Raw genomic sequence first — 12,796 nt, 5'->3', positions numbered from 1 at the left:
ACATACTTACCTGAAGACACCCATCCACATATAGCAGATAGTCAAACCAGTACTGAAACAGTTATCAGCAGAGGTAATGGAATATGAGAGTATATTGTCGATCTGAAAAGGGAGGTAGGAGATGAATCTCTACGACCGATAACAGAGAACCTATGAAATAGATCCCCGTGAGGAAAACCATTGCATTCAATAGGTGATACTCCCTTCACATCCCTCTGACATTCACTGTACTCTGAGAGGAAACGGGCTTCATAAATGCTGAGAAGCGCATATCAACGTAGAAATCTTCGCACAAACTTACTTCACCACCTCCATAGGAGGTAAAGTTTGTAAAACTGAATTGTGGGTGTGGTGAGGGGTGTATTTATTGGCATTTGAGGTTTGGGAAACTTTGCCCCTCCTGGTAGGATTGTATATCCCATATGTCACTAGCTCATGGACTCTTGCCAATTACATGAAAGAAATATGTGTTTTTCTGTTAATATGTGATTTTTGTGTATATGTACATAAATGTATACTATTGCACTTTTATTCCTGCTTTCTTTTGGTAATTACAATTTAGTAGATATTTAAAAAAAAAAAAATCTGTGGTGTCATTCAATCTTTCTAGTGTGCATTAATACACCACAAGTAGGCTACATTAAAATCAAAAGGCTGGTGGATATTGAATGAACATGACACAGTACTGAATTAAAGGAAATATATAAAGATTGCTCAGCTTGCCGGTGCTTGGTCTCTTTATAGATTATCACTATATCTTTAAAATTTGTTCCCACCAGACACGCTGACAATATTAATCCAATTTTATGTATATAATTCAGTTTACATTTATTAAATTAGGTCAATCATCAGAATAAGTGAAAAAATATAATCCATAAAATAATGAATACTAAAATGGGATACTAGGTCTGGTACATCTTGTTGAGTGACTGTAAGATAATTAATTTTTGCTTGAGTTTTACTGGCTTCTTTTATTCTTGTGGTTACAAATGATGGGTTTCTGTGAACTAGGACTAAAGATATATTTTTTTCATCACATACTATACTTCAGTAAACCACCAGGGAAACATAATCAGCATAAGACATAATATTAATTATGTTCAGGGTTCTTATCTTTAGAATCTGCATCATTAATTAAAGCACAGTGCTGTGTCCCTGATGGATGTCTGGAACATATTATGCATTTGATTACTGATTTTTGCATTGGCTTTCTGCTTGAATTTATAGTGTTTGAAGAAGAAGAAAAAAAAACTTCCATTAAAGATTTGCTACAAATTTATATTATGATAGAAGACTGCATGGAGATAAACACATCATTTTTTTTAAGGAATGGCCTACAAAACTGATAAAGCCACCGTAATTATCATGGTTAAGGGATAGGTGTCACTTCTGGTATTTATGCATTATTGTATGATTTTTATAGAGATTTTCTTTAATGGTAATATACCTTGTTTTATTGCGCTTTGCAGGTTTGTGGCAACCTTGTGTCGAGCAAGTCTATCTGCGCCATTTTTCCAACATATATAAACACAAATATACATATAAACACATAAATACACACATAAACAAAAAAACACAAATACACATATAAACACATAATTGCAAATCAATACACACCTATATATACACACCACCAGTATAATTAAGGTATGTACATTGTTTTTTTTTAGACATAATGATATTGCACACTTAATAGATTAGATTATAGAGTAAATATAACTTTTATATACACTGGGAAACAAAAACATTGGTGTGACTCAGTTTATTGTTATACTAGGCGATAAGCCTGCCCAGAGGGCAGCCTATTTAAAAAAAAAAACAAAAAAAAACTACAAACCCTAAAGCAAAATGACACAAAATAAAAAATGTAAAATTACAGAAAAAAATAAACAAAGCTAACCAAAATAAAAAAATTAAACCTAAACTAATACCCCTATAAAAAAATCCCCCCAAAAATAAAAATCAGCTCTTTTCCAGCCCAAAAAACCCTAATCTAAAAAAAAAAAAAAAAAAAAGACTAAAACCCAAATAGGTACTCACTGTTCCTGAAGTCCGACAGAGAAGGTCTTCTTCCAGACGGCTCCATCATCTGCTATCTTCATCTGGAACGAGGGCGGCGCGGAGCTGTCGTCCCCGATGCATGGATCCTCAGCGGCGGTCCTCAACAGTGGCAGTACTCGGCGGCGGCGTTCCTCGGCGGCGAGGAGGCTCCTCTTCATCCGATGTCCGTCGTACACTGAAGATTGAATGCAAGGTACCACATTCAATTTGGGGTACCTTGCATTCCTATTGGCTGAAATTTTGAAATCAGCCAATAGGATTAGAGCTACTGAAATCCTATTGGCTGTTCAAATCCGCCAATAAGATTTCAGTAGCTCTCATCCTATTAGCTGATTTCAAAATTTCAGCCAATAGGAATGCAAGGTACCCTAATAAATATGAGGTAGTACCTTGCATTTAATCTTCAGTGTGCGACGGACGATCGCATGAAGAGTAGCCTCCACGACCGCTGAGGGCCGCTGCTGAGGTCTGCCGCGGAGGATCCGTGCATTAGGGAATCCAGCTCCGCACCTCAGCTCCGCATTCGCTCCGGATAAACATAGAAGATGATGGAGCCTCCTGTAAAAAGACCTTCTCTGCTGGACTTCAAGAACGGTGAGTACCTGTTTGGGGCTTAGTCTTAGAATCTTTGTTTTAATTTTATTTTGTTTTTTATTTTTAAGTTTAGGAGTTTAATAGGCTGTAAAAAAGCTGATTGCCCAGGGCAGTAAAAGAGCTGAATGCTCTTTTAAGGGTAATGCCCATACAAATGCCCCTTTAGGGGAAATGGGTAGTTTAGTTTTTTTTTAGTGCTAGTTTTTTTTATTTTGGGGGGTTTGGTGGGTGGGGGGCCTTTACTGTTAGGGGGGACTTAGTATTTTTTAAATTTAAAAGAGCTGTTTAACTTAGGGCAATGCCATACAAAAGGTCTTTTTAACGGCTATTGGTAGTTTAGTTTAGGGGGTGGTTTTGGGCTCCTTAGAGCAACCACAATCGCTGGAAGCTTTTTGTTTGCTTTTTGTTGGCTTGTTTTTGTGTTCTAAACTTGTTAAGAGAAGAGCTGGTCTATGACCGGGAAAACCCTCCTAGGCTGGCCGGGCTCCTGGAACTCCCGGTCGGCCACCTCACAATGGACACCCACCTAGCCCCTTTCAGACTGGCCAGGCTCCTGGAACTCCCGGTCTTGCACAGGACAGTAGGACACCTGCTAACTTTACCCCTGGTCGCTCCAGCAGCCCTTTGCCCCAGAGCTCCACTTTTTTGGGGATTGGTAGCCCCTAGGGAGGACAAGAGCTGCGGGAATTAACGGAGGGGAGCTCCTTTGGGAACCGGGGGTTTTGGACACCCCTAACCCGATAACTTCAACTGACTGTAACGAATCACGCTGATTTTTGGACTGTGGCATCTGGGGACCGGGAGCTTTAAAATGACACACTGGAAGTGCCGCTGCTTCACCGGGATCACACCGAAACCGCCACCCCTAGGTACTGGGATTCTGTGGGACTGTGGCTGCTATGGAGGTGCCGGTCGGTCTGGAGGGGCGGGAATGGCGGGAAAATTGTGGGATTATCCAGGGTCTTATCAAGATGAGCTGTGTGCATAAAAGGAGTGTATTTTTTACAATAAAGAGAGTTCCTGTTTCACCTGAATGCTAGTATGTCTAGTTATTTGGGTGGGCTCCTCCTAAAATTACTTTCCTGGGCTACATAGCAGCCTGTTCCAGGCAGAGGAAGGACCCTCTGGCAGAGCTATCTAGTCTGGGTAGCCAGAGTCTGCCACAAGGTGGGACCCTGAGTACTGGTGCTGTCGGGCATCAGGGGTGGCTACAGGCTGTGGTCACTTGCCAGCTACATAGCTGCAGTTGGCAGGGAGGAAGCAGGACCAGTTTGGCAGAGCTAACCAGTCGGGGTAGCCGGGGTATCCATCACATTGGCTGCCACAGTCCAAAAATCAGCCTGATTCGTTACTGGGGACCGGAGTTACAGTCCGTTGAAGTTATCGGGATAGGGGTGTCTAAAACCCCCGGTTTCCAAAGGAGCTCCCCTCCGATAATTCCCCCTGCTCTTGTCCTCCCTAGGTGCTACCAATCCCCAAAAGAGCGGAGCTCTGGGGCAAAGGGCTGCTGGGGCGACCAGGGGTAAAGTTAGCGGGTGTCCTGCTGTCCTGTAGCCGACCGGGAGTTCCAGGAGCCCGGCCAGTCTGAGAGGGGTTAGGCGGGTGTCCGTTGTGACGCGGCCAACCGGGAGTTCGAGGAGCCCGGCCAGCCCCTCCCACTGCAGAATGCGAGTCACCTCCTTCATAGCCAAGGAACTCTGAGTTCTTCTCTGGTGGTTGATGTAAGCCACTGGGGCGATGTTGTCCGATTGGAACCTGATAAACTGGGCTAAGGACAACTGAGGCCAAGCCATCAGGGCATTGAAGATCTCTCTCAACTCCAAGATGTTTATTGGGAGAGAAGACTCCTCCCGAGTCCATAGGCCCTGAGGCTTTAATGAGTCCCAGACTTCTACCCAGCCCAGCAGGCTGGCATCCATGGCCTCAATCACCCAGGAGGGTCTCCGAAAGCATGTGCCCTGAGACAGATGATGCTGAGAAATCCACCACGAAAGTCTCTTGTCAACTGGTCCAGATCTATCATCTGAGATAGATCTAAATGGTCTCTGTTCCATTGCCTGAGCATGCATAATTCTAGAGCTCTCAGATGGAATCGCGCAAAGTGAATGAAGTCCATGGAAGCAACCATCAGACCAGTTACTTTAATGCACTGAACCACTGATGGCCGAACAGAAGACTGGAGAGAGAGACAAGAAGAGAGAAGTTTGGATTTTCTGACCTCCGTCAGAAAAATCTTCATAGATAGGAAATCTATGATGGTCCCTAAGAAAACCACCCTTGTAGCTGGAACAATGGAACTCTTCTCCAGATTCACTTTTCATCCCTAGGAACCGAGAAAACACAACAAAAGAGTTTGCTTGTTGAAAAGACGGCGCCTGAACCAATATGTCTTCCAGGTAAGGAGCCACCGCAATTCCCTGGGACCAGATAATTGCCAAGAGAGCCCCCAGAACCTTTAAGAAGATTCTGGGAGCTGTGGCAAGGCCAAATGGAAGAGGAACAAATTGAAAGTGCTTGTCTAGAAAAGCAAATCTCAGAAACTGGTGATGATCCCTGTGTATGGGAACATGAAGATACGCGTCCTTCAGATCTATGGCTGTCATGAACTGACCCTCTTGGACCAAAGGGAGAATAGAACGAATGGTTTCCATTTTGAAGGATTCTACCCTGAGTAATTTGTTGAGACACTTCAGGTCTAAAATGAGATGAAAAGTTCCCTCTTTTTTGGGAACCCCAACAGATTTGAATAAAATCCTAGGCCCTGTTCCGTTAGTGTAACTGGAACAATCACTCCCAGGAAGAAAAGGACCTGAACGCAGTTCATGAATGCCTCTCTTTTTACCTGGTATGCAGATAATCTTGAGAGGAGAAATCTGCCCCTGGGAAGACAAGTCTTGAAGACTATTTTGTAACCCTGCAATACTATATCCACAGCCAAAGGATCTGGGGCATCGTATATCCAAGCTTGCTGAAACAAGAAAAGTCTGCCCCCCACACTTGATCCAGTACTGGACCGGGGGCGGACCCTTCATGCTGACTTAGTCTCAGATGAGGACTTATTTGATTGTTTCCCCTTATTCCAAGACTGATTGAGTCTCCAAGAGGACTTGGACTGCTCCGGCTTGGAAGAGGAAGAGTTCTGACCTTTGAAGTTACGAAAGGAGCGAAAATTAGAATTTTGACGCCCCTTAGGTCTATTCTTCTTGTCTTGTGGTAGAAAAGACCCCTTTCCACCCATAATTTCAGAAATTATCTCTGCCAGACTAGGACCAAACAGGGTCTTACCCTTGTAAGGTAGCGACAGAAGATTGGACTTGGAAGTAACATCAGCTGACCAAGATTTTAGCCACAAAGCCCTGCGGGCTAGAACAGTGAAGCCAGACATCTTGGCTCCCAGTTTAATGACTTGCGTGCTTGCGTCAGAAATCAAGGAATTGGCTAGTTTGAGGGCCTTAATCCTATCTTGGATCTCCTCCAACTGAGTTTCCTATAAAACCAATTATGACAAAGCACTGCACCAATAAGATGCTGCACTTGCCACTGTCGCAATACAGACTGCAGGTTGCTATTGTTGACCCTGATGAACATACATTTTCTTTAAATAAGCCGCCAGCTTTTTGTCCTTAGGATCCTTAAATGGACAGCTATCCTCAATAGGAATTGTGGTTCTCTTAGCCAAAGTAGAAATAGCCCCTTTTACCTTAGTCACTGTGTGCTATGAGTCTCGAATGGAGTCAGCAACAGGACACATCTTTTAAAAACGGGAGATGGGGAGAAAGATATCTCTGGCTTATCCCACTCCTGTGCAATGATCTCTGACACACAATGTGGAACAGGAAACACTTCCACAGAGGAAGGAACATTATAGTATTTGTTAAGTTTACTAGATTTCTTAGGGTTGACAGCGACAGAAGAATCGGAGTCGTCCAAAGTAGCCAGTACCTCCTTTAATAGTACACGGAGGTGTTCAAGCTTAAATCTGAAGTTTACCTCTTTAGAGACAGTAAAAAGGATTACCGAAGAATCCTCCTCATCAGACTTAGGATGGAGGTCAACCTTTGCAGCAGCAGAGGCAACAGACACCTTACTATCTGAAAAAGGTTTAGATTTCCTCATGCGTTTAACCAACATGGGAAAAGCAGATAATGCAGCAGATACCGCAGAAGATATCTGTGCAGCAAAATCTGATGGCAAAAAAACTCCTCCAGGAGGTTGAGAGGAATCGCAGGGCAAAGAGAATGACTGGGAATTATGGGTAGTGACACTTAACAGCTTTGCTGTGGTGCTCTCTGCCTCTTCCTGCTGGCCAGGAGTGAATATCCCACTAGTAATTGGAATGACGTTGTGGACTCTCCATGTCTTAGGAAAGAAATTAAATTAGGAATTTTTTCATTTTTTTTTTTTAAATATATATTTTCTCTATATCCATCTAATACATCTAATAGCACAAAATTGCAACCATTTTTTTACATAGGTGACACCAGTGGTAGAACTGTAGAAAATAAATAATAAACATTCAATGAATTTCAAAGTAAACAATGTTTATATTGTACCTGAGCACATTACACCCTGACCAAAAAGGATAAAAGTATTATAGCCAAAAATGGCCTCAAACCTTGGGGGGGGGGGGGGGAGAGAATTTTGAGTGCCCAGGGCAGCTCAAAACATAAATACACCACTGTACCTGAGACATACATTTTTATAATACTGTATGTTTTGATATATGTTTGTGTTTGAAAAGGACTGGTCTATACACACACAATATAAAACAATAACCGCCATTACTAAATTTCCATGTATTTTCCAAGACTTGATAAGCATCACTCTTTCAGCTAATTACCAAACCATGATATCTTTTCAATAAAGAACAAATTTGTCTGGATTATTTAAAGGGATACTCAAGTCAAAATAACATTTTATGATTCAAAACGAGCATGCAGTTTTAAGACACTTCCCAATTTACTTCAATTATCAAATATTGCATAGTTTTTATTATATACACACTTTTTGGGAACAAGCTCCCACTGAGCATGTGCACAAGCTCACAGGGTATATGTATACTAGTCTGTGATTGGCTCATGTCTGTCACATGATACTGGGGGGAGAAAATTGGGAGAAAAAATTAATTTGCCAGAAAAAAAATCTACTGCTTAATTGAAATTCAGAGTGTTATTGCATTGTCTTTTTATTGTGCATTTGTTAATTATGGAATTCTATTGCATTTAGTGTTTCTTTAAGCAGATATTGTCTGTTTGACAAAAGGCTTAAAAATTCATATATGAAGAACAAATTGGTCAATTTTTCATATGTATATGGTTCCTGAGTTATCACTATGCTAAAATTTCTATAGGCTGCTATGTGGTTTATTTATCACACTATATAGATAAAAGTCATAATTCAGAAATACACATATGTTAAAGCATATTCTAAATTCCAGTCCTATTAATATGCAAAGAGCTTCCCTTTCTAACATGTTCGTCATTTACAACAAATACTATTCTATAATATCTCTTTGTTTCCGATAAGCCATTCCCACACTTTGCATAGATTTCATTTAATAAAATAATTTTGTCTCCCACAAACTACAATATAAAGAAACAATATATAAAACAAGATGGAAACCTATTAAGGAACTGTCAAACTCAAACTGCAATAACTAAATAAAAAATATACATAAAATTGCTAATACTGAATGGAAAGTACCTGCTAAAAATCACAATTTAAAATATGAAGGCGTCTTAGAGGAAACAAAAAAATAATAATAAAACTTCTTCCACATATTTAAACACTTGAAAGTGATGCAGTACAGCTGTAAAAAGCTGACTAGAAAATATCACCTGAACATCTCTATGTAAAAAAGAAAGATATTTTACCTCAAAAGTTTCTCAGAAGCCACCTCCCATTGTAAAGGATTTCTAAGCAGCATATTAGTATGTCTGTCCTGGGACAGCTTAGGGGTTGAGCCTTGTGCACTCTCATGTTATTTCCCTATTCAGTTTAAAGGAAGCTTACTATGAAATCTCATGAGAGTTAAGTCAAATCTCATGAGATCACAGAGTTCATGACCTCAGCAGTGCTGATGCTGATTGGCTGCTCTTCATTTCTTCATATATTTTTTTTTTTTACCTGCAGCTGGGCAGCAGCTGAGTATAACTTTTTACACAGAATTTACTCTGCTAAGCTGAGGAGATTGTGAGGTAAAATATCTTTCTTTTTTACATAGAGATGCTCAGGTGATATTTTCCTGTCAGCTTTTTACAGTTATACTGCATCCGTTTCAAGTGATTTAGCATATGAGTATTATGTCCATTTAAGCTAGAATTAGTTAACATTAAATGTTTATGTTTTCGGCTCAAATTATCATTTAATCAATTTATGTTAAATTGTGCAATTAATTTGTACTTTGTATAGCTTAAAAAAACAGTCTAGTCCAAAATAAACTTTCTTTCCAGTGGCATGGAGAGTCCACAAACCCATTCTAATTACTAGTGGGAATTCAACTCCTGGCCACCAGGAGGCAAAGAACTCCCCAGCAAAGCTGTAAGTATCACTTCCATTTCCCATAAACCCCCAGTCATTCTTTGACTTGTACATCAGGAGGATGTGTGAAGATGGTGTCTGAAGATATTTAATCCTTTAATGGGTACTTTTCCCTGAAAGTAAGGATTGGGGCTATGCTGTCTTCATGTAGTCCTCTTTAGTAAGAGTCGTGGTGGCTTTTAGCAGTTGGAATACGGCGAGGTAGTCCTTGCTTCCCTTCCAACATTTATGCTACCCCTATATAGAAAACCAGGGTTGGTTACTCTGCTTTTCTTTTTCTACAGGTCCCTGTCAGAGGTCAGCTGAGTCTGTCATAACTGAGAAGCTGTTCCTGCCCTGCAGCTGAATCCACAGGTAAGTGCTGTTTGACTTCTAGGTGAGAAGGATATGGCACTTTTGGGGGTGAATTCCTTCAAGTGGATGTAAGGAGACTTATATAACTCTTCATATTGGGGATATTTTTCTCTGGGCAGCAGAAGCAGGGCACTATGTTACTTAAGGAAATTATAAGGGAGTTAAACTTGGGAGGTTAAAATATAAACAGGGTTATAGGAGGATCTGTATACCTTTTGTATTTATTTATTTTAATATTTATTTTTAAGAAGGCATCTTATAAAATGGGGCTTTTGCACTTTATATGTTATTAAGCTTTCTGTGGATAGTGGAGTATTCGAGTGCTTTTTTCCCCTGTGTCGCATCTGTTTTTTCATTGTGGTCACGTGACTGCATGGATCCTCTTCCGCTGAGCAGATTTCCTTGGCTATCGCAGTCCTCTGCAGGATCTTATAATTTTATTCTACTGTCATACGGTAGAGGAAAAGGTGTATAATTCAAGCATTAATTCAAGGTTAATGGTAAACATTGGATATTTCTTAGAGTTGCACCGATACCATTTTTTTAAGACTGAGTACAAGTACCGATACTTGTTTTCAAATACTCGCCGATACCAATTACAGATACTTTTTTTTTTTTTCTGTCATGTGATAGTTTACCAAGCACAATACAGACTAACTATTTAAGATTCCTTCTTTATAATTATGAAGGACTGTAACTCAAAAAACATTATGAAATAATAAAACAGTTTTATTTGTCACAAAGTTCACAGAACATGTTTATAAATAAAAATATTACAATAAAATATATTAATAACAACAACAATAAATAACAAATATAAAATTACAACCAACCAAAAGTGCAATACAGTAAAAAATAGAACAGCGCACTGTTTAATCATGGGGAACAACACTATGGGCTAGATTACATTTGACTGGCAAGCTTTACCAATGATCTCATTACATGTCCTACTCCATTAAAGTCTATGGAATTGGAAATGTGAACAGAGCATTGGTAAAGCTTACCAATCAAATGTAATCTAAATCTAGTCCTATAATTTCAGGATGAGTGTTCATTGGAATTAACTTAATTTGTCCTATGAGTACTCTTCCTGCAATTATATAATCTAAGGCTATGGATGTTCCTCAGAGTACACTATGTTTTGAACATAATTGTGCAAAATGAGAACTAGCAGTAAAAAGGACAATCTAGCAATAAGAATAATTTTTCAAAAGTTAGTGGCAAGTTCTTTTTAAGGAACAGAACAGAAGCATCTCTGCATGTTCAGCTATTAGTCTGTTTTTGCTATCAGTAAGGAGGTTTGACTCTAAGTTGAACAGTATTTCACTTTCCACGCTACTGCATGGGGCAGAAAGATATTTTTGGGCCATTTTATCCAGTGCTGGAAATTTTAGTTTATTAACTGCCCAGTACTTCAGGGGTTTGTCTGAATGGGGTACAGTGATCTCTCCTACAAAAATACAAATAACAACAATTTGTATTGGCAGAACAATAGTAGTATTTTTAGTTTAGTCTCCATTCCAGCTTAAAATGAAATGGGAACATGCAGTATGAAAAAATGTCACAAGATAGCATATGGGTAGGAAGTGGAGGTATCGGTTTAAGTATCGGTGCATTTACACGAGTACAAGTACTCATGTACAAGTACTCATGCAAATACTTGGTATCGGTACCGATACCGATACTAGTATCAGTATCGGTGCAACCCTAATATTTCTAAACTCAGGACAAAATTTAGAAATTATTTAGCATGGGTGTTTTTTGGTGGTTGTAGATGTGTAACAGATTTTGGGGGTCAAATTTAGAAAAAGTGTGTTTTTTTTCAATTTTTTTCATCATATTTTATAAAAAAATGTTTATAGTAAATCATAAGATATGATGAAAATAATGGTATGTTTAGAAAGTCCATTTAATGGCAAGAAAAACTGTATATAATATGTGTGGGTATAATACATGAGTAAGAGGAAAATTACAACTAAACACAAATACAACTAAACATAGCCCTGGTCCCTAACGGTAAGAAAATTTAAAAATGGTCCGGTCACTAATGGGTTAATATAGCTGTGTTGGTTATGCAAAACTAGGGAATGGGTAATTAAGGGATTATCTATCTTTTAAAAAAATAACATTTCTGGTGTAGACTGTCCCTTTAAGTAACAATTATAAATAACAGAAAATGTTATAATATTACAAAGTATTACACTGCCCCCACCCGGCTTCTTAAAGGGACATTCCAGTCAAAATATAAATGCACATAGATATATTGCATCTTTGAATAGAAACATATTTTCAATATACATGTATTGGCAAAAATGCTTCTGTTAAGAGTAATCACTGTTTTAGTGTTAACATTATTCTCTGCACGTGCATGTGAAGCATAGCTAGATATTTTCACTGCACCCACATTTTAAATAATGCAGCTGCTTAGATCATCAGTGGGGCTGTATCATGTCAGCAATTAACAAATTGAGTCATTACAAGATGGTACAAGCACCTTAGGCTCTCTGAACAAGTCTTGTGTTTAAAATGCTGGTGCACGGTGCATACTTAAATACACTTTTGAAACAGCTATAGGTTTTATTAGAAGCATTTTTGCTAATGCATATATATTACAACATTTCTTCTCTTCAATACCGGAATGCACCCATGTTGTTTCCAATTCTGGCTGGAATATCCCTTTAATGCCACTTTAGGTTCTTAGAACCAGTTTTCCACTTACTTTAGCAATCCGCAACGATGGAAAACGTAAAGCTCCTGAGATAATGTACTTGTGCTCAATGGGACGACACGCACAAAGGTTTGGAGCAAAGGAAATTCCGGTATGTTGTGAGGCACTGTGATGATGCAAAAGTCTTTATCCTTGACAATGAAAAGTAAAAACATATTACCTGAATGAATGCAAACTAAACACCAGGAAATACAAAAATAATTCATCAAAATCCATCAGTTATCAAAAGGCCCAGATCCTATTATTCTCGCACAAAACTAACTTCATTAAAAAAAACTAAAACATTTTAGAAATAAACCCAGGTTCCTAAACCTGCCAAGGGCATATTTACTTCATTTTCCCTCAATAAATGATGTACTTTTGGGAAAAAAAAAATATAGTTTCATTTTGAAATGTTCTTTATTATTTTTAAACTATAATGAATGTATACTTACAGGGAAAAGACAAAAAACATATTTCAAGAAATCCATGGACCTTTAAAATAAAATGAAACAAAGATTTAAGAGACGTGAGTTTTCA

At 39.0% G+C, this 12,796-nt stretch overlaps 1 protein-coding gene across 1 annotated transcript in view; it reads right to left on the bottom strand.

The window, feature by feature from the left end:
* The window catches only part of CFAP61 (cilia and flagella associated protein 61), an 854,500-nt gene that overhangs the window by 643,618 nt on the left and 198,086 nt on the right, over positions 1 to 12,796 (bottom strand). Inside the window, exons 11-12 of the mRNA XM_053712009.1 lie at positions 12,712 to 12,751; positions 12,269 to 12,408 (exon numbers count right to left, since the gene is read on the bottom strand). Coding sequence (XP_053567984.1) covers positions 12,269 to 12,408; positions 12,712 to 12,751 — 180 coding nt within the window. The remainder of the gene's footprint in view (positions 1 to 12,268; positions 12,409 to 12,711; positions 12,752 to 12,796) is intronic.

This window comes from Bombina bombina, chromosome 4 (assembly GCF_027579735.1).
Source record: "Bombina bombina isolate aBomBom1 chromosome 4, aBomBom1.pri, whole genome shotgun sequence".
Taxonomy (NCBI): Eukaryota; Metazoa; Chordata; class Amphibia; order Anura; family Bombinatoridae; genus Bombina; species Bombina bombina.
The sequence above is the reverse complement of the archived record's forward strand: the minus strand, read 5'-3'. Positions and strand labels throughout refer to the sequence as shown.